The 27,364-nt window shown below is 33.4% G+C and overlaps 2 protein-coding genes across 2 annotated transcripts; both read left to right on the plus strand.

Moving 5' to 3' along the window:
* Positions 1 to 4,382: 4,382 nt before the first annotated feature.
* LOC116027778 (ubiquitin carboxyl-terminal hydrolase MINDY-2-like) lies at positions 4,383 to 10,477 on the plus strand. Its single transcript, XM_031269524.1, has 15 exons — positions 4,383 to 4,684; positions 5,550 to 5,668; positions 5,761 to 5,867; positions 5,988 to 6,075; positions 6,555 to 7,218; positions 7,321 to 7,485; positions 8,134 to 8,188; positions 8,280 to 8,361; positions 8,500 to 8,580; positions 8,997 to 9,101; positions 9,188 to 9,234; positions 9,607 to 9,796; positions 9,949 to 10,043; positions 10,141 to 10,255; positions 10,357 to 10,477. The coding sequence occupies exons 1-13, from the start codon at positions 4,531 to 4,533 to the stop codon at positions 10,030 to 10,032; spliced, it is 1,941 nt and encodes a 646-aa protein (XP_031125384.1). The 5' UTR covers positions 4,383 to 4,530; the 3' UTR covers positions 10,033 to 10,043; positions 10,141 to 10,255; positions 10,357 to 10,477.
* Positions 10,478 to 21,990: 11,513 nt separating this feature from the next.
* Positions 21,991 to 26,814, plus strand: LOC116027722 (homeobox protein HD1). Its single transcript, XM_031269444.1, has 5 exons — positions 21,991 to 22,779; positions 23,160 to 23,280; positions 25,095 to 25,297; positions 25,882 to 26,013; positions 26,181 to 26,814. Exons 1-5 carry the CDS (start codon positions 22,465 to 22,467, stop codon positions 26,319 to 26,321), a joined length of 912 nt encoding a protein of 303 aa, XP_031125304.1. The 5' UTR covers positions 21,991 to 22,464; the 3' UTR covers positions 26,322 to 26,814.
* The last annotated feature ends 550 nt before the right edge of the window (positions 26,815 to 27,364 follow it).

Below are 27,364 nucleotides of genomic sequence, written 5' to 3' on the forward strand. Positions count from 1 at the left end.
GACAAATCTTCAAAGTTTACAGCTAGTATTCAAAGAGTCTTGAGCTGCTTCAAGTGCGATTATCCAGATCTATTCAAGCCAAGACGTCCAAGTTGGAGAAGAAAAGCTTTATTTCTTCAACCTTTGTAAACTCTACTCGGAGAAGTAGAAAGAGGCTGAGTAAACTCTGTAAGAGTTGAAAAACCTGGTTGTAATAGTTCATTGCCAGCTTTGTGGACAATGGGTGATTTGTTGATGGTTTTTGTACTAAAGGGATTTAGTGCAAACCTTCACGTGTTGTGAAAAAGAATGGAGTAGGCTTTGTTAACATTCAAACTACTTTAAAAACTCTCTCTCTCTATCTTTTATTGCTTTATATTTTGCATAGTATTCACATACAACCCTTAATTTTTACCAAGCAAACAAAACGTGCAAAGAACGTATAAAAGGGTTAAGTAATTATTTCCGATGTGCATTCAAACTCTGAACGATTCGTTAAGCTTAATTACCTCTCAGGTTGACTTAACATTTGCTAGGAAATTTTCAAGTTAAGAGACTCTATTCCCCCCTCCGTCCCCCACCCCCCTCTAGACTCACTCCCTAACCCTATCAGGATAAACAATAGTATTATTCTTTAAACCGTAAACCTTAAAAACATGACATGCAAGATAAGAGTGATAATCTCAAATTCTGAACCATTATTTACTCCCTACTTTAGTTGTTTTTTTATACAAAATGTCTATACCTTAGTGGGAATTGAGACTCGTTTGTGTGTTATGTGTTCAAAGGTGTAATTGTCCACAACGAGTAGCAAAGGAAGTATTTGGGAGCTTATTGGATCTATTTTGGAAGCAAAGGAACCCACTCAAGGAAGGATGGGAGCAGCGGAGCGCGAAATAGAGCAAGGAGCAAAGTAGGAACCACCTTCACGGCCACCCACACAGCCCGTGGAGGTGGTTGTGCGTCCCCTCCGCCTAACCCAGAACCGCGACAGCTCCACGGCCACCCACACGGCCCGTGGAAGTGGTCGTGGAGCTTTGTACTGTCTTTATTTAAGAAAAAAAATCACGCACCCAAAGCTTTAGACTGATGCACTTAAGTTTCAACAACTAACGCACCTTAAGCACAGAAACTTAACAAGGAAAATCATGCACCTTAAGTTTGACTCATATGAAAAAGTATCAAATTGCCACTATGTTTTTTTTTAACATTGTTAATCCTAAACATTGATTTTGGAAATATCAATGGCTCTTCTCTCATCACACAACTGCACCTGAGCACCCCAACCGCATTTGAAACGTATGGGTTCCCGTGCAGTTGTGCGATGATCTATTCTTTTTTTTAAAAAAAAAATTAAACTGATGCACCTTAAGCTTATAATCTATGCACCTTAAGAAAAAAAAAACCACACCTTAAGATGGAAACAACGCACCTTAAGAAAAAAAACGCACCTTAAGAAGGAAAACAACGCACCTTAAGAAGAGAAAAATGCACCTTAAAAAGGAAAATCGCACACCTAAAGCCTTAGGTCGACACATCTTAAGTTTCAACAACTGACGCACATTAAACACACAAACCACACACCTTTAGAAGGAAAATCACGCACCTTAAGAAGGAAAACCACGCACCTAAAGTTTTAGACCAAAGCACTTAAGTTTCAACAGCTCAAGCCAACATACCTTAAGCACAAAAACCACGCACCTTAAGAAGAAAAATCATGCACCTTAAGAAGAAAAATAATGCATGCACCTAAAGCTTTAGACCGACGCACTTAAGTTTCAACAACTAATACACCTTAAGCTCAAAATCACGCACCTTAAGCACAAACACCATGCACCTTAAGAAAGAAAATTACGCACCTTAAGTTTGACCTATATGAAAAAGTACCAAATTGCCACTGCGTTTTTTTTAACATTGATTTTGACAAGATCAATGGCTCTCCTTTCACCGCACAACTGCACTTGAGCACCGCAATCGCATTTGAACCGTATTCTATATATATAATTTCTTTGTTAAGTTTGGAAAAATAGAAAATAGTCTTAAAATATTATTTATTTATTTTGTAAATTTTGTCAATAACTAAACACACTTATTATTGTAAAATATTTTGTGCAATAATGTGTTTGTATTCTTTGATTTTCTTATGAGTAACGCAACCCTCACCTCCAAAATTTTCCCCTCTAATTTCTCATCCTTACATGGCATTTTTTTTTTTGGATAATTATCTTTATTTTTAACTAATGGTGGCTCAGTCAATTCATAGACATCTAATGGATGAAAGCCACATACATAATGAGGGAAAAATTTAGGAGGGAAAAATATTATTTTTCTTTTCTTATTATTTATTGGGAAAGTTAATTTTGCAACTGTCAATTTAGTCGCTAATTTTTAATTTGGGCAAATTGACCATTCGATTGTTTTAAATTTCGTCAATTAAATCCCCAACCACTATTTTGGTAAATCAATTTAGTCCCGATCCGTCTTACGAATAAGAATCTATGAGACAATCTCACAGGAGACTCACCCACTTTTAAATTACTTTTTTTTTTCTAGGATTATAAGTTATTTTTCTTTTGGTAAAGTACCTGTAAAGCTAAAATAGAACATTAAGATATTCAAGTTGCAAGTGAGCTCTCTTTGTGAGGAGGAATTTCGGGAGAACCCGGGTTCAATTCCCACAAGTGACGATTCCCCCTGGGCCAGCTCCCGTGCCTCTCGGAGCGAACGTGGGTGGACCCCGGACCGTTAAACGGCGTTAAACGGACGGAGAGAAAGACCCTGTAAATTTACCAAAAAAAAAAAAAGAACATTAAGATATGATATAATTAGAAATTGTAGATTTGTAACTACTTAAATAAGGGGAAAGATTTTGGCTTTTCTATTTCTGAATGGATTATGATGAATCCATTATTGTATTTCAAGGAATTAATTAGTAGCTAGTGAGATGCATGTATTTCAAGAAGTTTGGGGTGTTTTTGATAGCTTTTGTTTTAAACTTAATTAATGCGTTTTCCCTCAAAGTAAAAGCATGTCTTAAGTATTTTAAATATAAAATAATAATTAATAATAGCATCAAAAGATTTATATGTTTTATAATGTTTCTAAAATTAAAGTTAAGTTTAAATATCTAATTATATAAAATAATAATGATATTAACTGGTAAATGATGCACTAAAATGATTAATATTCTTTCTTAACAAACACTTAACCTAGGTTCAATTCAAAACAAGATTTTAAATTAAAATTATTATTGTTATTATTCTATTAAACTAGATTAAACTAGATGACATGACATACCATATGACATGGTTAAGAACTTGTCTTGTGTGTCACACCATGTCACACAAATTTTAATTTATTATTCTATTAAACTAGATGACATTTTAAATAAAAATTATTATTGTTGCTATTTTATAGGTAGAGGTAGCATGTCTTGTTTGTGTGAAGACAAGAAGAAATGAAAGCAGAAGAAGGCAATATAATACATTGAGTGGCTGGGGAGAAGTTGACGAATTTATTTGATACGCTTAACTAAAATAAAGTGTACTAATAAAGGATTTGAATCCAATAGTAGGATAACAAAAGTAGGCAAACAAACATGATAATAAGTATCAAAACTCATAATAAGGTGCAAAATTTTTCAACCAAACACTACCTTTCCGTTCAATGATTGATTTTAAATTTAAAAAATTGTTGTCATTGGTTGACTTGGCTTAGAATTTTGAAATGCGCTTTGAGTCTATTTTATAAGATGGACTTTGATACAAATTAATTAATTAATTTTATATATATATATATATATATATATATATATATATATATATATATATATATATATATATATATATATATATATATATGATGGAGATATTGGAAACGGCCAAATAATAATAGAGACCCGGGGTTCGGAAGTGCATAACTCGAGTAGCCGAGGAGTCCCAAACCCAGGGCCCGTCTCTGGGCCCATAATGATGGGCTTTGACTTAGTCTTATGACCCACCGTATGGGCCTTGGCCTAGTCTCGTGGCCCGCCACGAGTTTAGCCTAGGAAGTTGAGATTTCCTTTGGTTGCCTTCCGCCGGAGTCCGGAGATTTCCTTTGGTTGCCTTCGGAAGTTGTAATTGCAGGTCATTTACCGGTTTTTGGGGTTTTTTGCCCCAATTTTACATGTTAAAGGGTCTAATTGTACTTTTTAAATATTCGGGGCCTAATTGACTTTTCAGCTATTGTTCAGGGGCTAATTTGACCCTTTTCCCTTTATTTATTTTGAAATATTAACCGTTTAAATCCATTGCTAGAAAAAAAAAAATAGTGTTTCCTTTCTTGGCTGGTGCTCTTTAAAAATAAAACAGGAATGATTCTGCTCTTTACTCCATTCTCCCTTTCTCCCATTTTGCTTTGGATTTTGTTCTCTGAGACAGCTCGGAAAAACTATATATACGCTATGAGCGTATATACACATTAGATACCGCAAAGCTCAAAATCGCAGTGAATTGGGTGTTGGAAGTGCATATCGGAAAGTTTCTGAAATCTCAATTGATTCTGCGGAAAATGTTTCCTTATTCTTCTTCTGATGATTCTTCTTCTCCTGATGAGCCGGGAAAGAAAGAAATGAGGTACAAGACGAAGGTTATTCAGTTCATGGGCCGGACCACTCCTATCGTCCTCCAGAACGACAATGGCCCCTGTCCTCTGCTTGCTATCTGTAAACTTCTCTTCTCTGTCGTAGGGTTTTTTTCGTGTGTATATATGTGCATGTGTAGTTCGTGTCGTATATGAACTATCTTTACCATTTTATTTGTTAAGTTTGCGATTGCGACTTCGCTTGAATCCAATTTGTGTCTTCTGGACGAAGAAGTGATCGTTTGACTGTTCTTGAAGTGATCGTGTGTATATATGTGCATGTGTAGTTCGTGTCTTATATGAACTATCTTTACCATTTTATTTGTTAAGTTTGCGATTGCGACTTCGCTTGAATCCAATTTGTGTCTTCTGGACGAAGAAGTGATCGTTTGAGAATCCAATTTGTGTCTTCTGGACGAAGAAGTGATCGTTTGACTGTTCTTGATGTGTCTTCTGGACGAAGAAGTGATCGTTTGACTGTTCTTGACTGTTCTTTTTCGTTCTTTGTATTAGTTTTGTCTTTATCGTGTTGGATTAGTCAGCTTGGATTGCCCTGGAAATAGTGTTGCATTTGAGCTAATTACGATTGATGTTGGTGCAGTGTATGGCATTTTCAAGAGTTCATCAAGTCAATGATTTGAATTCTTTGAATATTAGTAGTGGATAAAACTGAATCAAAACATTCTTGTGTGATTTTCCATGTATGATAAATCAGGGAAATAATAAATAAAAGGATCCATTATCTTGATCAAGATCGGTTATATAAGCTACAAACTAGTGTTCCTTGATCTTTATTTTGATTTTCTACTAAATTTGAAGTTTGTTACCTTACAGAATTATGGAGTGTGTGATCATGGAGTGTGTTGGATTTGTCTGCAACATGTCAGTGCTTATTTTTCCTTTTGCAGACCAAGTTTCTGATCGCTGTTTCCTCGTGTAACCTATAGGCAATATATTGTTGTTGACGAATCGTTTGGAGTTGAGTCCTGATGTCCCTGAGGTGTCACAACAGAAACTCCTTTCACTTGTTGCTAAGAGGCTGATATATTCAAGCAGTAATGTCAATGTAATTCCTCTTTGCAGCTTATTTTAGAAAACTTATATTTCTAATTGCACTACAGAGTAGACAGATACTAGTGGTTATTAATGGAGATACAGGATAAAGATGCAGAATATGTTAAGAATCAGCAACAAAAAGTCACTGATGCAATTGACTTGCTTCCCAGACTTGCAACTGGACTTTTTGTAAATACAAAATTTGAAAGGTAGTTTATCTTGTCTCTTGATTTTTATTTCTTTAACTACATTATCCATCATGATCACCTGGTTTGTGGTGTCTTATGTTTATGAATGTAATGGTGTGCATGTTTTGCCATTATTTGCAGAATTGGTGACTTTGAGTATACTGGGGAACTTGCCATTTTTGAGCTGTTAGATATTCCTCTCTATCATGGTTGGATAGTTGATCCGGAGGTATGAGCTTTTAAACATAATTTACTAATGAAGTTTTTTGCTGGACTATTTTAAGAAAGCTTCAGTTTCTCCTCTCCTTTATATTTTCTCTATATAATCCTTTCATAGATTATCTTAACTATAGAAAATTTCTCTGTAGTTCCACCTAAATTTTAGTTGGTCACAGTTAATGGTTCAAGCTTCACTATGCATGGAGTATTTTATTTTATTTTCCATGATGCCTCAAGCCATGGCCTCTCTGTTCCACTTTTTGTGATATTTTGAATTTTTTTTTATTTTTTATGTTAAAGATGTTCTTCTGATGTAATATTTCATTGACTTACTCATTTTACTGATTAATTTTAGTTTCCTCTTAGAAGCTTTTAATTTAAAATTGATATTCTAATATGAAATTGATGCTGAAGGCAATCCATTTTGACCCTGAAAGTTACTGTTGTAAATTTTCATATCATCATATAATCATCCTTCTTTTTTATCAGGATCATGATACTGCAAAAGCAATTGGATCAAAGACATATAATACTCTGATGGGGGAGCTTGTAGCTCTTGAAACACGAGATATGGGGAGTGAACATAAGAAAAGTGCTGAAAATGATGCTGCAACAACTGCAGCACTAGGGGTGCCTTCTCCTACCCTTTCAAGAGGCAAATCTTTCAATGATTCTTCTGTTTCCATCTCTGACAAACACAAGGCAAGAAGAGGAGACATTGAAGAAGAAGAACAGTTGCAAAGAGCTTTGGAGCTGTCTATGGCTGAAGGGACAATTTCTTCAGGAGATGATTTACTTACTAATGTACAAAATTCACCAAATGTGGTTGCGAATATCAAAGATCATGAACGACTAGTTTCTGACAAGGCATCTGAAATAAATGTTGCCAAAGACACTTCCCAGCCTGAAGCACCAATTTCCAATGTAGTCACAGTATCTGATGGTTCTAGGAAGTTGGATGATGTGGTTCTTAACCCAAATAGCTGTGAATCAGAGTCGGCAGGAGTAGCTGCTAGTTCCTCTCCAAGGATTAGTCATGATCCGTCCAAAGAAACCGGAGAGCCAAATTTGCTGGTTGAGAACACTGACCAATCTGAAGAAGTTCCCTCATCTGCAGGTGGAAGTCATGTGCGTATAGTTGGGGACAATATAGGTATTAAAGATCAATTCACCTTTGCTCATGGACATATGACAGAGACCAATCAAAATAGTTGTGATGCATTAGATTCATCTAGTTCACTGGCACTGCATGTAGATTCTCATTTGTCTAGTGGAAGAAGACAAGACTCGGATGATCCTGAAACTTTTACTTCTAGTGTTGATGGAAGACAAGACTCGGATGTTCTAGCCAAACAAGTGGATGGAGACAGTAGACATGTTCACAATGAAAGTCCCGAGGATGGGATCTCTGCAAGAGAGGGTAAGAGTTGTTTATAGGAAGAAATATCAATTTGGCCCCTATGTTTCTGTTGTCTAGTCAAGTTTTCCCTATTTTATTTTATTTTATCAAATTTAGATTAGCTTATGCTGTTTCCTTCATTTTTCCCTGACTAATTGTAATTTTTTTGCTTTCCATTAATTTAATCTATTTCGTACTTGACCCTACCACATAAATCATTAACTGCTAAATGTCAATGAACAATTAACATAAATAAAGAACAAAATAATTTAACTTTTATGTGTCAAGGAGCAATTCATTAGATAAGTATTTATTTTATTTAATTTTTTTGGGTTAATTGCTCCTTGACATATAGTGGGTCAATGGTTTATGTGGTAGGCTCATGTAAAAAGTGGGTTAAATTAACAAAACGAAATAAAAATTGCTAACAGTCAGGCAAATGAAATGAAATCAGCATAAAATAGACTAAAACTGACCAAAGAAAAAAGCAAAAGATAGGACAAAATTGACAAGGCGACAAAAGCATAGCGACCAAATTGATATGTTGGCCAATGTTTGTACTTCGTATATACTAATGTGTTTTAATAATGCTTCACTTTGTTTTATGTTGACATTCATATTTTTGTGTTAGTTCATGGATACTTTGTTTACTATTCTTAGTTCTTGCAGGGGAATTGATCAGGAACTTCTTGAATGCTAATGCCAGTCAACTGACAATCTATGGGTGAGTTTGTTTTCCGCTTTCTGGTATGCCATTGGGAATTAACATGTTGCATTCTACCAGGCAAGTTATGGTTTTTTCCCCTCCCCTGCAGATTAGGTTGCTTGCAAGCTGGTCTGAAAGAGCGTGAGCTTTGTGTTTTCTTTCGGAACAATCATTTTAACACCATGTTTAAGGTCAGTTTGTATCCTGCATCTTATTATAACTGACAGATCCATGTTATTATTGAATTTGAAGTTTTATTTTGTGGCCTACGTTTTGCTTTTTGACTTCATTTTACTTGGCATATATCCTGGTATTTATGTTTAATGCAGTTTGAAGGGGAGTTATATATTTTAGCCACGGACATAGGCTTCTTAAACCAGCCTAATTTGGTGTGGGAAAAGCTGAATGAGGTATGGTTTCTGGACTTAAGTTAAACTTAAGTTATTTCTGTAAAGTGAAAAATAAGGTCTGGCCAACATATGTACACTCTAGTGAAGCTCTCAATTTATAGGTCTACACTGGTCATTGCAATAAAATGCTGTTAACACCCCACCTTGCTGTTTATTTTTCCTCAGATATGCCCTTGCACTTTAAAGTTTCAGTGCTTTTCAATTTGCTTTACAAAGTCTTTATTTTGGGCCCACCATTGACTGCTGATCCCAAGACTTCGACCTCTGTATTGCATAGACCAACTTCCACAAAAATGTCACCGCCAGTGATGTCTACTGTTTTTATGATCTCCCCTGATTAGAAGACTTGGGTGGATATGCTATAACCGAACTATTGTTTCTGGATTATAACCACTGCTGCTTGCATTGGTCTTTAGGTGAAGGGGGACACATATTATGTGACAAGTAACTTTAAGGAGTTCAAGTTGGGAAATAGCTCCAATAATGCATGGGATCGACTTACTGCCATCACTTCTACTGCTGTATGTAATTTTTTTTTTTTTTTCTAAAATTAATGTGGTGAATTGTTTTGATGCATTTTTGAAACTTGACTTCAAGTATCGTGCAGGAATTTCTAGAGAGCTTAGGAAATGCTGTGAAGAATAAATATTTCGAGTAAAAGTTTAATTAATTTACACTTATTTATATTTTCTCTTACATGTGATCGGACACTGGTTGCAATTACTATGTTGGCCATTATGTTGATAGCCATGTAATTTATAGTTCAAGGCAGACTGAATTTTGGAACACGTTATCTTAAATCCTACTGCTGTAACCAGTTCTTCTATAGTCAGTGTCACTCCAAAACCAATTACCCAACAATTACATTTTCTCTATTTAATGTTTGTCATAATACAAATTTTAAGATTTACTTGTTTGTAAAAGAAATATTTGTTCAGATAAGTTATCAGTTTGCTTCTATAATCTTAATTGACAGCTGAGATATCCTACCTTGTGACAATCATGTATTTTGTTGTTGTTTGCCAGTCCTGATACAGAATTGGCAATATCACTTCAGCAGCAGGAATTTGAGCAAGAAGGTTGCCAGGCACGGGCTAATCGTAAGCAGGCCCAACCGATTGGTGATGGTGGGCCAAGGTTGATAGTTGGTCCTCGTAATCAGGCCCAACCCACTGGTGATGGTGGGCCAAGGTTGATAGTTGGTCCTCGTAATCAGGCACATTTTCTCAGACTTTTTTTTTTTTAATCTTATTAGATTTTTAGCAGATTCTTAAGTGGCTTTGAAGTTTGCTTTTGTGTGTGTGTGTGTGTGTGGAAATTGCTAGTTCACTGGATTATGCTTTATATGGAATCCGTGATGTTGTACAGGTATCAAGGCCGAATAGAAACCAATCAACTTCCTCTTCCAATCAGGAATCAGAGCCAGCAAAAGAAAAGTGTACTGTGATGTAAATCCAACCGTGGTGTGTATTGTAAATAATTTTGTTTTGTTTGTTTGTAATTTTTTGTTCGACTCTCTGCTTTCGATTATACTCATATTGATCTTCATCAAATTTGCAGTTATACCACATAGCATAGCTGTATAGAGGCACATATCATTGCTTTATAGGTACTTGCAAAGTCAAATATCCCTGTTGTTGAAGGTGGTTCATACATATCCCTGTTGTGTATAAAGGTGCTCCATCTACCTGTGCTTGCAAATCATGCGATTATTAAGAATTCTTCTGGACTGATAGAGATATTATTTTGTCATTGATATAAATTCTTCATTCTCAGGAGTGAAGGCTGGCTAGGCAGCAGAGAGTTGCAAAAATATTGTATAATAAAACTCTTTTTTGTATGTACAAAGTACAACTGGTAATGGGGATTGAATTGAGACTTCTGATTTGGCATTGGACAAGCTTAGCATATTCTTCTTATCAAGTTTACAAGTTTGATGTAATTTTTGATTGTCTTTTTTCATGTCTTAATTGAGTTGGATGGGGGTAGGGCAGGGAATATTGACCTATTTGCTTTCAATCTCCCCGCGGTGGCCATCTCTTATCTTGATTTGGAGGCTTATTATTGCTCCAGGTTACGTGCGAGGTAAACGTATTACATTTTTTTAAATGTAGTAATATACTTTTAAATCAAAATGTAAAAGTATTACATTTTTTTTCAAAATTATTACTCCGTACTATACTTTCTCATATAAGTAATAAACGTTGGTATTATATAAAAGTGTTATATTTTTTAATATAAGTATTACTTTTCATATTGATCCGACCCGTCTCATATACAAGGATTCATGAGACGGTCTGACATAAATTTTTTACATTTCCTTATTATTTCCTTATGAAATTATTTCTTTTCTTTTGATACATCTCATGGGCCATGGGTGGGAGGAGTGAGATTCATTGTTTTGAATTTAGATTTAAGATTATATGTAATTTTGAATTATTGTTTTCGTTAATGGCTTTCAATTTAGTGAATTTACTATATGTTATTCAGTTAGAATCTTGAAATATGGAATACATTTTAACTAACAAATTATTCCTCTCTTTTTTAGTAGCATGTATAAAATGAAAAAAAAAATAGATTCAAATGTAAATTTACTATACAATTTTTTTTTGAAAACATACTATACAATTAGATACACAGTTTATTATTAAATTAAGATGGGATGGCCATTTCTTTCTTTCATAAATTGTTATCAATCCACAAAGCATTGCATAGCTAGGCAGGGTTTGCCATCTCTTATCAAATTAAAATGGTCATTATTACTCGAGTTTAAAATGAGAAGTTGAAAGAAAAAATAACATATACTTAAAAGAATCACTACTCTACCACAAGGTTCGATCAGGTGACATTCTCTTTATATATATTTAAAGAGTCAATACTTCACTATCATAATTTGATCCTGTAATCTTCCCTCAAAAAGAGTCTTCCCTCAAAAAGAGTCACAGAGATACCATTTAAACATTAAAAAAGTATTTAACGAAAATAACATATAGTTAATTGCAAAAATTTTAAAATTAATTTCCTTTAAAGAAAAGGAGTAAAGAGTGAGTCCATATGAATAGTGGGGGACCATCCTCCCCTTCCAGTCTTAATCTTAGGACTGGGAATACGACAGCCCTACAGCTGTGAGAGTGACCCCACCCCTTCCCCCAACCAACAACGACTTCACTATTTTTTATTTTTCTTTTCTTTTTAAATAAAATTATTTATGTGTAGTTTCTTTGTCAAACTTGATTTGTTGTTGCTAAATTTCCTTTTTTAATTTGGGAAATTAGTAATAGTTGTAGACTAGTAGTTGTGGAGGTTTGATATCACTATCTATTTTACGAAACACTTATACTTTTGTTTAAAAGAAAACGAAGAAATAAATAGTATAAATATGATAAAATTCGTAATTGAAGAATTTGTAATATGATCTTAGAGTATCTGTTACCAAAATATATATATAAAAAAATAAAAAAATAAAAAAGAAAGAAAGAGAGAAAGAAGATTGCATCGTAATATTAAAAGTCCCTACCTGATTCTATCCTAAAGTTTTAATAAAAAAGGTAAAGCGGGATATAACTTAACGGTGTATCAAACTCTATCCTATGTATTAGACCATTTGTTTTAGTGGAGTAGCTGAAGATCCACTTTATATATTGCACTTTATATTTTATAAAATATGGATAGGATTTTAACTCATCGCTTCAAGTAGAAACAAAAACCTAATTAATGCGTTTTTTTTTAATTTTAATTATTGTGGATGCTATGGTTGGCTTCAGCCGTGGGGATGATTAATCAAACCTCAATTGTGGGCCACTACTTTAATTTGTGTTTACTTTTAAAAAAGTTTTACAATTTTAAAATTAAGAATGTAGACTACTATATTAATGGAGTCATGGGTCCGGGGCTCTGGGCTAAATGACAATTGGAAAAGAAGAGATCTATGATATTGCATAGTTTAAGTTAAGCCGAAACCAACAAAAATTATAAGGAGACAACCACAAAGACTTGAATCCTTAACTTACAAGTGTATAACTACTCAACTAGTCTACCATAAGCGGTACAAATTATCTAACGAGAAGGATGTGGGGTGGTGACTTGTGGTAACGATAAGAGGGTGGACGAGGTTGATCGATGCATGATAACTACTCATTTCATTACTGGACAAGGTTGATCGATGCATGATAACCACTCATTTCATGGCTGGACAAGGTTGATCGAGACATGACAACTACTCGTTTCACGGAGTGTAGACACTATAATTAAGAGACAACTACTCGTTTCACGGAGTGTAGACACTATAATTAAGATGCAAATTGCCTTTTCACGGAGTGTAGACACTATAATTAAGATGCAAATTGCCTGTTTAGCATGATCGATGCATGATAACCACTCATTTCATGGCTGGACAAGGTTGATCGAGACATGACAACTACTCGTTTCACGGAGTGTAGACACTATAATTAAGAGACAACTACTCGTTTCACGGAGTGTAGACACTATAATTAAGATGCAAATTGCCTTTTCACGGAGTGTAGACACTATAATTAAGATGCAAATTGCCTATTTAGCATGAACATTTGCAAATTGCCTTAGCTTAAAAATGAGAAAAATGAATTGGGTTTGAACATATGGTTATGACATTTCCATATTTGGAAGCTTTCATTGGGGCTACGGAAATTCCTATGGATGCAGTCATTGCAGTGCCTACAACTACTACACTAAATATTTATGTGTACAAGTAGGCATGCAACACTAACTAGTCAAGGCATTTTCCAATACAACTACACACTGTTTTCGAGGTGTTCTAAATAAACCCTAACTATAGAAGACATCTTTATGTAACTAGTCAATGATTTTTCGATGCAACTAATCCTCGTTTGCACAGGACCGGCCCAATTAAGGGACAAAGTATTGGTCATATTGATTTTTTCATATGAGAGGGAGTTTGAACTCTCGACCTCTCTTAAGGAATGAGAGTGCATGACACTCACACTAACCAAGCTGGTTGCCAATTTGAGCGATGTTGTATTTGAGTGCTTGCCAATTTAGGGTCAACAATGAATGAACATTATGGTGAAAGCCCTTTCCACTTTATAAGCAATAGTGCTAACTTAGATTACAAAAGAGAAAAAGATATTAATCAACAATATAATGATATGGTTATAATGCTTTTAATTGATTAGTTTGTAAAGGAACTACAAGTATATGATGTATATATTTGGACCAAAGAAAATGGCTTCCAAACAGCAATTCATATATCATTATTATATGCTAAAAACATCAAGTAATGAGGTACACACTCTTGCAATAGCTGTGAGTTATGATTGTGTTTGATGCCTCTTCTAACTTCTAAATGCACTCCATGATAATCACATTTTAATCATAACCTTAATTTGTTTAAGATTCGATGAAATGAACATTATTGTGGTTCCGCAGTACGTAATGAACAAACACATTTTTGCAAAAGTTTTTATTTTGATTTGTATGATGAGTCCAATGGCGCAATTATAATCTTTTAAATCAATGAATACACTAATACGTACCATTATTGAATTTTTTTTACAGTGAAAATTAAAGAGTATCAGATACAATGAAGTATTGATATATCTGGTTCTATAGAGTATGATTGACACTGATATTTTTAGTCAAGTTGGTCAAAATGTTGACTTGGTAATCACAAGGTTATGAGTTCGACTGCTCGCATAAGGAGCAACCTGTTGCATTCTTGGAATCTTGGTTTTACCCAGCCAGCTATGGATAATCTATGTTGGTACCTCATTGTGGTCATTTGCCAGCTATGATCACAAAGTAGAATTTAACTGTAGGAATTTGATTCTAGAAAATCACAAAGGAAATGGAAAATACAACAAATAATAATAATAGAAATAATCCACGAAGGATTAAAATACAACCATGAAAAGGAAAATGGAACCACACGAGGTTGAATAAATCTGGAAGTTGATGGGGTGAACCACTGTCCTTAAAACCTTATTTACCGCCTTCCGGGGTGCTGGAGCGTTGCGGCCTAGATTTCCCAGGATAAAACGTACTACGGCTCCTGCGTTTGAGCACACAAACTTGAAGCTCGGCGAACTGCTCCGTGGGATGAAACGCATCGTAGGTGTGTTCTGTGAAGCACTACTCCGGCGAACTAAAACGTGGGATGAAACGCACCTCACAAACTTGGAGCTCGGCGAACTGCTCCGTGGGATGAAACGCATCGTAGGTGTGTTCTGTGAAGCACTGCTCCGGCGAACTAAAACGTGGGATGAAACGCAACGCATCGTAGGTGTGTTCTGTGAAGCACTGCTCCGGCGAACTAAAACGTGGGATGAAACGCACGCACCTACCAAGAGTGAAAGGTGGTTATGAGTATGGGGTTTCTGGTATTTAACTCCGTAATACAAGTACACCATAGCATCTATGCTATACAAATTACTTAGTCATAAAAAGACCCTTGTATATATAGTGGGGCAAATGTTCATTCCCAACCAATGTGTGACAAAAGCTACATAATCTTCTTTTTCCACCCAAATTCCATCTCAAATGTGTCTACTTTGAGAACCAATTTCTCATTCACCCATTATCCATTTTGAACGTATAATATATCGATCTCTTCGTCTAACTACGAAGAACCCGAATCCACTTTGACCTGACCCAAATCAGAAGTGGACCCCACATATATTTATACCACAAAATGGCCACTTAAAATGCCATTTTTAGTGCAATTTTCCAATATTACCCAGTGCACACCCTCGAGAAATGATTGAGAGTTTACCTCGTCACTCAAAATTATCATGAGAGATTATCATTATACTAAAAATTGTAACTGGCTAGTAGCGAAATTGTAACTTTAATTTTGAATGCACAACCGAATACAAAATGCTAGACTTGACAATTCTGAGTCTCTGCGACCGCTCAACAAAAATTTCTACAATTTGAATTAACTTGATGGTAACATTTTTTGTCCTTAATTTTCAAATGAAGTTGCATTTTTTGTTCCAACTATTAAAAAGGTAAGGAAAACAAATGCNATCTCTTCGTCTAACTACGAAGAACCCGAATCCACTTTGACCTGACCCAAATCAGAAGTGGACCCCACATATATTTATACCACAAAATGGCCACTTAAAATGCCATTTTTAGTGCAATTTTCCAATATTACCCAGTGCACACCCTCGAGAAATGATTGAGAGTTTACCTCGTCACTCAAAATTATCATGAGAGATTATCATTATACTAAAAATTGTAACTGGCTAGTAGCGAAATTGTAACTTTAATTTTGAATGCACAACCGAATACAAAATGCTAGACTTGACAATTCTGAGTCTCTGCGACCGCTCAACAAAAATTTCTACAATTTGAATTAACTTGATGGTAACATTTTTTGTCCTTAATTTTCAAATGAAGTTGCATTTTTTGTTCCAACTATTAAAAAGGTAAGGAAAACAAATGCACCCTTGCGTGAAACTTGAGCACCATAAAGGGAAGAACGAATTGAAGACTAACAACTAAAAACAAAATAACTGTTCAGTCTTAGCTTAAGTAGTAAAAATACAATTCCATCCCGTAACAGTTTACTACAAGCAATGCAATTACAATAAAATTGAACAAGTGAAAATCACTACAAGGTTTTGAGTCAGTGGGAACGGTTTATTGACATTTTCAATTTGAGCCGGTCAATAATAGATAACCTATGCTAGTTTACTTATTTGTGATCTTTTATTGACTAAGTTCACAAAAAAAAAAAAACAAAAAAACTTTATACAGACGCACCTTCAAATAGCAACTGCGGGCTTTGTCATAACCCATAAGTCTAGGTTAAGGCAAATTATACCATGGATCAGGGTCTACCTTCCATTATGAACCCTTGGTCCAAAATAACATTTAGATCATGTGCCGCAGTTGACATATTCTGTATTTGCAGTTAACAGTTTGTGTTTATAATTACTATTTTATATATATGTCTGCAGTTAATATATTATTTGCCTTCAATTTATTTATATGCACACAAATGGTAAACTTCAGGTACGCAGTATATCAACTGCAAACACACAATATTTTAACAAAAACCTGCAATGCAAGATGGATCTTGGTCCATGTACCCTGGTATAACAATTGCTAAGTCAACAGCAAGGCTTATCCATAAACATAAAATTAAACAAGTGAATATGACTAGATACAAGTTTGTATAACAGAAATAATAATATATATAATTGGCATTAATTTGGTTGGTTGAAAAATGTTAATTAAAAGAGAAGTGAGATGTAATGTAGGCAGTAGCCACTAACCACATCCAGAAAGTTGTATGCATGAATGATTAAGTTCAACTAAACTTAATTAAGAGACATTGGACTTCTGCCCTGGCCCCTACCAAACTTATATACCCTTTTAAGAAATATACCATTCCTTCCTTCAAACGCAATATCACTACTTCAATCAAAAGAAATCATATTATTCATTTCTTCTTTTTTTTTTTTTGTGCCACTTCTAATATATTTTATTCTCCTTTTTCTAGGGTTTAATTTATTCCTATACCAAGAGAATAAACAAAGCTATATGAGTTGGAGGCGACATCGATTAAGCACTTGAAAATAATTATATTCTTTAATAAAACAACTCAGTGGTTTGAGACAATTGGTAAGCGAATTGCTAATGCAACTGCAAGGTCAAAGATTGTGGCATAGGTCGATCCAAATTAGGTGAATTAAGACTAAAAAGGTGTTCAAATTTTACAAGTGCATGCGACTCTGGCCAAATTCAGATTAGGTGAATTTAAATTTAAAAAAAAAATAAATATAACCTATTAGCTAATTAATTGAACCATATAATTATAATTTTTTCTCTTTTGGCGTAGAACTTTTTTAGTAACTCTCACCAAAAAAAAAAAAAAAACTTTTTTTAGTAACTATGCCATCTTTTGATAATGAAATGCTATTTTTTTTATAAAAAAATTGAATTTATTATTATGCATGTATATGTAGATGATCGAGTATAATACATAGTTGGTAGGGGGTCATGTGGCCTAACAAACAGTTTAACACGTTTATTACCCCATTGCCAAGAGATGCAAATAACTTAAGAAAAGTGACACCAAAACTGAAAAACACAGCTCAACCCTCAGCCGACTTTCATAAATACACTTTCATTCATTATATTATATATATGTATCTACCAATCAAATATCAGACTCTGTTTACTATAAGAGTTTAATTTGTAGAGAAAATTAAATGTGATGGTCTAGCTCATACGTGCGTGCATTATTAATTTATGAAAAATGCTTACCTCTTAATGTTTATTTTCTGTGTGGTAATATTTTTTTTAAATAATAATTATTTGTTTTAGAATCAGCCGCTTCGCCCTGTGTTTAAAAAAAAATAAAAGAAAAAAATGAATATGTAGTAATCAAATACAAAATTAGAGTTGATCGAGTAATGCTACATCATCATGAGGTGAATATTTATTTATTTTTTTTAAAGTAAGTTTAATGCTACTCATAATTTTGTGCATAGGGTATTTGATATTACCTACAGTTGTGAGATTATATGAATTTGACTTGAAACTTGTACCAAAGTTTGGCTCCTGAATTTTTTTTATTTTTTTTTTTTTTGTCATGGTATACAGTATGGCAAATTATATCATGGACCAGGGTCTACCTTGTGTTGTAGATTCTGATCTAAAAATAACTTTTAGATTTTGTATCTGTAGTTGACACATTTTATATCTGTAATTGACAGTTTTTGTACTTGTAGTTATCATTATGTGTCAACAATTATCAAGTTATTTGTTTACATGTACATAAATTGTTAACTGTAAATACAGAATGTGTTAACTAAAGGTACATAATTTTTGTATCAGAGTTGACAATGCAATATGAAGTCTGGGTAATAGTATAACAATTGCATTAGTATGACTCATAGTTTACTAGTGTGTAACTATCATAGGAAATTTTGCTCAAACATGAGAATTATAATTGAACTAAATTTTAGAAAAAGTAATCTATTTATTTGGTAAAAAATAATTTTGATTGAAGATTTTACAAGTGAAATAGAAGTTAGTGAAAATTTAATTCCGAAGTATTAAAAAATTAAAAGAAAATATCTCGATCACTTTTGACTTCAATTTCTCTCAAAAAGTGTGAACCAAACAGTCCTTCCTCATTTCATTGAATTGGTAGATAATTGTCCTTCAAACAAAGAAACATTGTTGTTGGGTATGGGTAGCATTTGTAGATTTGATTTGATTTTCAAATCAAACATTTTGATTTTTGTATTTTTATCAATTCGAGATCCAAAATCGAAGTATTCAATTTGGTTTTGGTGTGAGTTGGTGAAAAAATTAATTGTGTATGTTAAAAAATGTATTAAAATTAAATTTTAAGGTAAATTGGGACTAATAAATTTTGGTTCAATAACAAAATACTCTTGAAACTGTATTTTCCACAAAGTTGGTGTTTAATTCAGTTATATTCCATTAGTTTTAAACTTTTAGTTCCATTATTTGATACAATTCAATACAAATTTACTTAATTATATATTTGATGATTTTATGAAATGATAAAAAAAAATTAATGTACATACAATCTATTAAAATTTAACTATTATATGTTATTTGTCACGTAAAGAGATGAACATACATTAGAATGTGAAATAAGGAGAGAATTTTCTCTTAAGTTTTAGTAGGAAATTAAATCAGGAAAAACTTTAAGAAAAATCTAAAAATCTGACAAACAAGTTAAAGTTGAGGACACGTGTGATTAAATTTGGAATTAAATGTTCATAAGTAAAATGGAGCATACACTAAATTCATGTAATATATATTTCTTTACAACGTAATATTTTTTATAAGTTATCAATCTTTTTTATTTTGCGACCACCCATTTAGAATGGTAATAAAGGTACACTATACATATATTTGTAATTTTTCAAACATTTAAATTTATTGGGCGTGAATAAAATGAATGGATGGTTTGAATACATATGAATCAAATAATTGTTCAATCATTATTCAATGAACCATGATCCACACATCTTTAAAAATGTACATTTTTTTAGAAGAAAAAAATGTACATTTTTAATATACTAAATGTATATTATTTATGTACTGAAGATACATTATTTGAATACTGAATATATATTATTTTATTATACACTATCCTATCAAATAATATACTTTTAGTATATTAAAAATGTACATTTTATTAATGGTCCACTGAAAAATTTGTCATAATGGTTGGGTTAAGCTCTTTGTATATATAAGTGTAAGTTTGGTATTAAATTTCAAAATTTTCATTGACTCAATTTATCACTTTATAGATTTGTGGTTGAGTTTATGAAATTCATGATATATTCTAATGAAATTGAAAAACTTGAGTTATAAAAAAAAATCAAATAATGGTGTGCTAAACTGCTAATATGCATAAATTGTGTAAAATATATGCAAAACTTTATACACACGTAAATACAAGCTACGGCCAAACATTTTAGAAAAGATCCTCTGTCAATTCTTGGATGTCCCTTTCTTGATTAATGGATATTTCAAAAGGACCATTTTGTCCCTTCAACAAAATACCCATAATAATTTATTTATTTTTTATTAGGGCCGTGGCACAATGAGTCCCACCGGTTTTTTTCCTTCTAAAATTACATTTTATTTTTCTTATTATTATTTTATTGCGCTTTGTTTCATATTTAAAGAATGTGATACTTTTAGTCCTTTTTTTTTTTTTGAAAAAAAATACTTTTAGTCCTTTAGTTGTAATTGAGGTATGAATTTAGTCTTTTGATTATTTAAAGTGTAAATTTAGTCCTTTAAAATTTATTATCAAAATAACATATTTGGTCCTTTAAGAATAAAATTTGTCATCAATACGTCACTTAATAAAATGATTGATTTGATCATTAAGGTGCCAACTCTACCACTTTAATTACTAAATTTGCATGCAACTAAATTTGCACGTACAATAATGCTTATAACTAAGGGATTTAAAAAGTCATTTTTTTAATACTATTGACTCTGTTACAATGTAGTATTTGTTCATACATACTTTCTTAACCTACTGAAGCACAATGAGCTAATGCTCCCACTGGGGACCGAACCTGTGACCTCTCAAAGTCATTTTTCTTATATTCAAAAAAAATTATTGCACTAATTTTTTATTTTTTTTTTTTACAAAATTCGCATAACGTGGGGCCATTCAACTCACAAGAAATAATAATGAATATAAATGATTTTTTAAGAAATATAATTGTCATAAATCAAGAGAAAAAAATAGTTGATATGAATATATATCAAAAACATAACGCCTTGAAAGGGATCGTATATGTGGAGCGTGGTTCAATTACATTTTTCTCATCATCAAAAATACATATAGCCAAATTATATATAAATACTAATAAAATGTTACAAATAATAATAATGGTTCCATAATGAATTGATAGAGAAGCTTAGGAAGACGTCAAAATGGGCACATCAAGTGGAATACTTTTCCTTAGTATATTGAAGCACCAAGAGCTTCTTATAACCATAAATGACTTGCTTATGTGTCACCTAATTCTTCCTATATAATTAGCCACCTAATTCAACCAATTACTTCATCTTAACTTGCATTACTCCCATATTTAAGAATATCCTTAAAATTAAAAATAACCACAAAAAGATAAATTTTTTTTAAAATAAAAATCATATTCATACTAAATTCTCTACCATCTAATTTCATTTATGAAAAATTTTACAGTAGTTCTTGTGAATTGACTAATAGATTAAGGAAAAGAAATTTAAAATATGTAATATTGTCATAGAAAGAATATTTCAAAATTTATTTACGGTTAGAATTGCGTCTAAATGAGTTTAATTTTAATTTTTTCTGAAAATGTTTAATTTTAATTTTTGTTGCTGGATTATTGCATTTTTTCACTTTTGATAAATGAGTTAGATTTAGTTTATAGCCCATCTCAACTTTCCGTCCAACAATCCTCTCATAGGCTATTAGCTAACATGTTCTTCTCTGATACTAACTTTTAAATCAAGTTACTTCAAAAGTTATAATTAGTAATAAGACAACTTTATTTCTGATCCTAACTTATATTTGTCTAGTACCACAATTGATAATAACATATTATAAGTGATCCTCTAAGTCTTCACCTAACATTAAATTTGACAAATTTTAAATTTAATTAAGGACTAAAAATATAATTTAAAAGAAAAAAAAAAGTGGAAAAAGCAGAATGGGAATTAGTCCAATATAAAGTCAATGTAACTAATCTAGCTATTAGGCAGACTCTCAACATACACACATGCATATAACATATATGTATGTATGTATGTATATACACACACTTGCAGCTTTATTAATTGTTTATATATATATATATATATATATATATATGATGTTCATGTATCTTCCATCTTCTTCCCTTTGCTCCTTTCATGGTAATGATTCCTTTGCTGCTTTCTCCTTCTTCTATATGAACACTTTTCCCAAGTCCTCACACCAAAACAAAAAACATTCAGAAGTTTAAAAAATTGGAAAAAAAAAAAAAATCATCACCCACTCCCCGCTTTCTAACCCCCCTCCTCCACCCACCCACCCACCCACCTACACCTGTTTTTAGCCTGCAAAATTGCATCTTTCTTTTACCCTCTGCTTATGTTTAAAAATCTGTAGCCCTTCTGAATAGTCTCAGAAAGCTTTCTTGTCTCGGATCCCAATATATACACACACAGAATATATATATATAAATAAATTTTTTCATTTTTCTCTTCAGTGTGTATATATTTACAAAAAAGGGGTTTGATTTCTGTGGTCCTAGCATCCAAAACCCACTTTTTCTTTTTTGTGCTTTCCTTGCAAACCCACCCTTTTGCTCTATTTCTTGTGATTTTTGAGGCGAGGAAATGCAAGAAGAAGGGGTGGGGTTGATGAGTTCTGGTGGCGGCGGCGGAGGGTTGGGTTTGGGGGATATTTCTTCGTCGATGGCGGCGGCGTGCGGCGAGCAGCAGCGGCGGTTGAAGGCGGAGATGGCGACACACCCGCTTTACGAGCAGTTGTTGGCGGCCCACGTGGCATGCCTCCGTGTGGCCACGCCGATTGATCAGCTCCCCCTTATTGATGCTCAGCTCTCTCACTCTCATCATCTCTTGCGCTCTTACGCTTCTAATCACTCGCCCTCTCTCTCCCCCCATGAAAGACAAGAGCTTGACAACTTCTTGGTATGTATCTTCTCCTTCTCTCCTTCTTTAATTTTTCATATCAAATAAAAAACTTATATTGTTTAAAAGTGTGCACTAAATAAATTACTATTTAATTTTTCATATAAAATAAAAAATTCTGAGTCATTATTCGAGGGTGTGCACGGAATAAACAAGGCTTTTTGTGATCTTAGTCAGAAAAGATCAGATAAATCAGTCTAAGTCATTCATAGTTGACCAATTCAAATTAAGATACTGGAATTCAAACTCCTGACCTTATTGTTACAAGTTTCTATCTGAGTCATCACCGCAACCTTTTATTCATTCATTAATTTTTGTTTATTTGGGTCTACTTTTATAGTGGTTTTCAATGAAATTGAAATATTGATGACATGAAACAGGCACAGTACTTGTTAGTTTTATGTTCATTTAAAGAGCAGCTTCAGCAACATGTCAGAGTCCATGCTGTAGAAGCAGTGATGGCCTGCCGTGAAATTGAGCAGAACTTGCAAGCTCTGACTGGTAAATAACTAATTATTATTATTAATTTTGTTTTTGTTTTTTGCATTTTTGGTGAAACAAATTATTATGTCAAGTACAAGGATCCTTTTGGTTGAGGCTTTGATGCTACTTTTCAACATTATGATGCATCATAGCTGAGTTCCAAGGAACTCATCATCATTTCATGCTTCCTCTTTCACCACTGGGCTACCATTTTCTTGATTTTCTACTTTTAATTTAGGGAAATTGGCACTTTTCGTCGTCACTAAGTTATAAGTTAATTGTAGAATTCGTCCATAAGTGTTGACCATACTCACTTTTCGTTCCTAAGTTATCATTTACCTTGCACTTTTTGTCCCTTTATTAATAAAACATTAGGGATAGAATTTACAATTTTAGTATAACTTAGGGACGAACTCACGAAAATGAGCACGAAAGGACGAAAAGTGCAACGCCAATGATAATTTAGAAACAAAAAGTGAGCATAACCAATATTCAGGGAAGAATTCTACAATTACACTATAACTTAGAGACGAAAAGTGCAATTTTTCTTTTTAAATAAATACTTTTAGATATATATACAATGATAGGTGATGAGTGCACTATAATCAAGAATTGAAGGAAATATCTAATCTGGGTTGGGGTTTTCTTGACTTTGCTGCTTTGTTTTGGTGTTTACTTTTCTCATTTTATTTATTATTATTTATTTTTATTTATTATGGGTTTGTTAGAAGGGAGGAGGATAAGAAAAGCAATTTGGGGCTGTGGTTTGTGCCACCATACAGAAGATAGAGGGTGGGTGGGTGTAGAGGGGCCCACCTGGGAAATGAAATTGTAGTTTATTTGTAGTTAGGAGAAGAGTTTTTATTTGTTGGTTGGATGATGGAAGATTGGAATAAGCATTTAAAAGTACAACAAACCAACAACACTAACAACTGGTGATTGGTGTGGTGAGCAATTCAACCTACTTTGGATTCAAAATACACACACATATATACATAGTTTCTAGAATTTCTATTCTAGTTTGGTGTCTATATATGTTAATCACAACCCACATTACTTATCTTCCATGAAATTGCAATTCATTTTCCACCTAATTTCCCCCTTCCAACCAAATGCCCTGTAAGCTCTTCAAAAAGAATAAATAAACAAAATACTATAGTTAATTACCATATGAAGAAGCATTAAACCAGCTCTTTCTGTTATTTATGCACAGTACACAATTATTTTTTCTCACACCTTAGCCCGACAAGATAATGGAGCCCACCCACCATACCACGCAATTGTTATACCATGATCTGGGTTCATCTTGCATTGTAGACCCGGGTCCAAAAATTATGTGTCATAGTTAACTACAAGTACGTAATATGTCAAATAAATCAACTGTAGGCACATAATCTGAAAATTATTTTGGACCAGGGTCCATAATGCAAGGTTGACCCTGATCCATGGTATAAATTTGTCCCATACCACATTGGCTGCAAATGTACGATGCAACTCTAACCCTGCAATTGTTAGGGTTCAATCATGTGCCATTGCACATAATTTATCACTCAGGAACTAACTGAGCTATCCGTGTGTGCCAGTACATAATTATTTTTTAATAAAAAGTTTATCATCAATAATTGTCAAAACATTTTTATATTCATCCAAATTAAAGAAAATGAATATATATTGTGATTGTTAGGGTAACCATCCAAAATAAGATGAAAACCTAATGGGGTTTGTTGTAAGAAGTATATATGAGGTAGAAGTGTGTGAAACATGCATATATGATTTCTTCTGTAATTTGATAATGATAGCTAGCATATATATATGTATATGTTGTGTTGCAGGAGCAAGTCTTGGTGAAGGAACAGGTGCAACAATGTCAGATGATGAAGATGAGCTAGCACTGCAGATGGATTTCTCTTTGGATCAATCTGCAGGAGGTGATGGGGGGCATGACTTGATGGGATTTGGTCCATTGCTCCCCACTGAATCTGAAAGGTCTCTAATGGAGAGGGTTCGACAGGAACTCAAGATTGAGTTAAAACAGGTATGTAATTCCATCAACTTTACCTTCCTACTTCAATTCATGCTCATTTTTTAATTGTTACTACAAAAATATTCAGGACAATCAAACGTTTACCACTATACCAAAAACTATAACTAGTAGCGAAGACACACCTTTATCTCCCCATATATGTCACATTTTCAATATGTAAGGTACTGAACTTGGCAAATTATACTATGGACCAGGGTCTACCTTGCATTGTAGACGACCCTGGTCCAAAAATAACATTAAGATTATGTATCTGTAGTTGACACATTCTGTACCTATAGTTTAAAGTTTATGTACCTGTAGCTATCATATTATGTGTCAGTAATAGTTATTTGTTTACATATACAGAAACTGTTAACTGTACTGTAGATACAGAATGTATTTTATATCAGGATTCACAATGCAATATGAACTCTTGTCTATGGTATAACAATTGACTGAACTTGCCCGGCCCGGCCCTTCGGGAGCCTCGGCCTAACGATATCTCCTAGTCACTTATTGTTGGACTACTCGGGCCGAACTCCGCCTAACAATTCAAGAATCTTAGCTTTATAATATATATGTGGTTGTGCATGCAGGGATTCAGATCAAGAATTGAAGATGTGAGGGAGGAGATATTAAGAAAGAGAAGGGCAGGGAAATTGCCCGGTGACACTACCACTGTTCTCAAGAACTGGTGGCAGCAACACTCCAAGTGGCCATATCCAACTGTAAGTCACATATACACTATACGTTGGACCAACAATAATCTAATTAAATTACAAGGCTATAGGCACATAACTGCTTTTCAAAAAGACCATTTATATTTGAAATAATAGGGTTACACATAACAATTTTTGGGATATATATATATATATATATATATATATATATGCAGGAAGATGACAAGGCAAAGCTAGTGGAGGAGACAGGGTTGCAGCTGAAGCAAATAAACAACTGGTTCATCAACCAAAGGAAGCGCAACTGGCACAGCAATTCCCAGTCAGTCACATCTCTCAAGTCCAAGCGCAAGAGATAATAATAATAATAATAACATCCATTTCATTTCTTCCCATCCAAACCAAACCATAGATTGATTCATAATATAGATGATGATGATGATGATATTGATGATCTTAAATTAGATAGCAGCGCAGCTTAGCTTGCAAGCCTGATATGTGGATATATAGTCTTCGATTCTGGCATGGAAACCACTATATTAATTGGATAACGTACTTTACTACTCATCAAGATTAGGTAAGAATTGAAGCAATGTGTACTTTAATTTTGTATGTGGTGCTTAGTAGAATAGAATGGGTTTGATTGATTTCTCTATGGACACTCAACTCTAGCTAACACCACTCTTCTCAGAGCTTTCCCTCTTACCATATGCCAAATCATTATATTCTATTTTGTGGTAAGAGGGAGGAATTGAATATACTATACACTGATCCAGTAAATGTAATCACTTTATACTGCTAACTTTGTGCTTTTTGGAGTTGTGGTATACAAATATATGTGAAATTGGGTAACCTGTTGTATTGTAACTCTTTCCAGATTTTTATTTTTCCATTTTTCAGTTTTCAATTTATATTCGTTTCCCTCCCATTCCCATATGCATTTATTATGAAATCTTTAATTTTCTTCTCCCAAATGGCTGAATCTCCATCACACCTCGGCCCGACAGAACATTTCGGTGGATGTAAATCACGGTAACTCAATATAATGATTCAGCAGACATAGCCGAATGTCGGATGTGATATTCTAAATCTCAATTCCATTGGTAACATTGTATACCTTGAGCCAAATACCTAATTTGGACCTACAATTTATCTCATCACCTCATGTGATATGAGATGAACTTTTAATAAACTTAGGAATAAAAGTGAAATAGAACATCAAACTATATACGAAATTGTAATTGGACTATCAAACTCAAAAAAAAATAAAATTGTAATTAGATCTTTGAATAATTCAAAATCATCCAAAAATGATATGTTTACCCGGTATTTGCTGACGTGGTGATTACCTTATTAAAAAAATTAATTTTAAAATTAATTTTAATAATTTTAAATAAATAAT

The sequence above is a fragment of the Ipomoea triloba genome, chromosome 8 (genome assembly GCF_003576645.1).
Source record: "Ipomoea triloba cultivar NCNSP0323 chromosome 8, ASM357664v1".
Classification (NCBI taxonomy): Eukaryota; Viridiplantae; Streptophyta; class Magnoliopsida; order Solanales; family Convolvulaceae; genus Ipomoea; species Ipomoea triloba.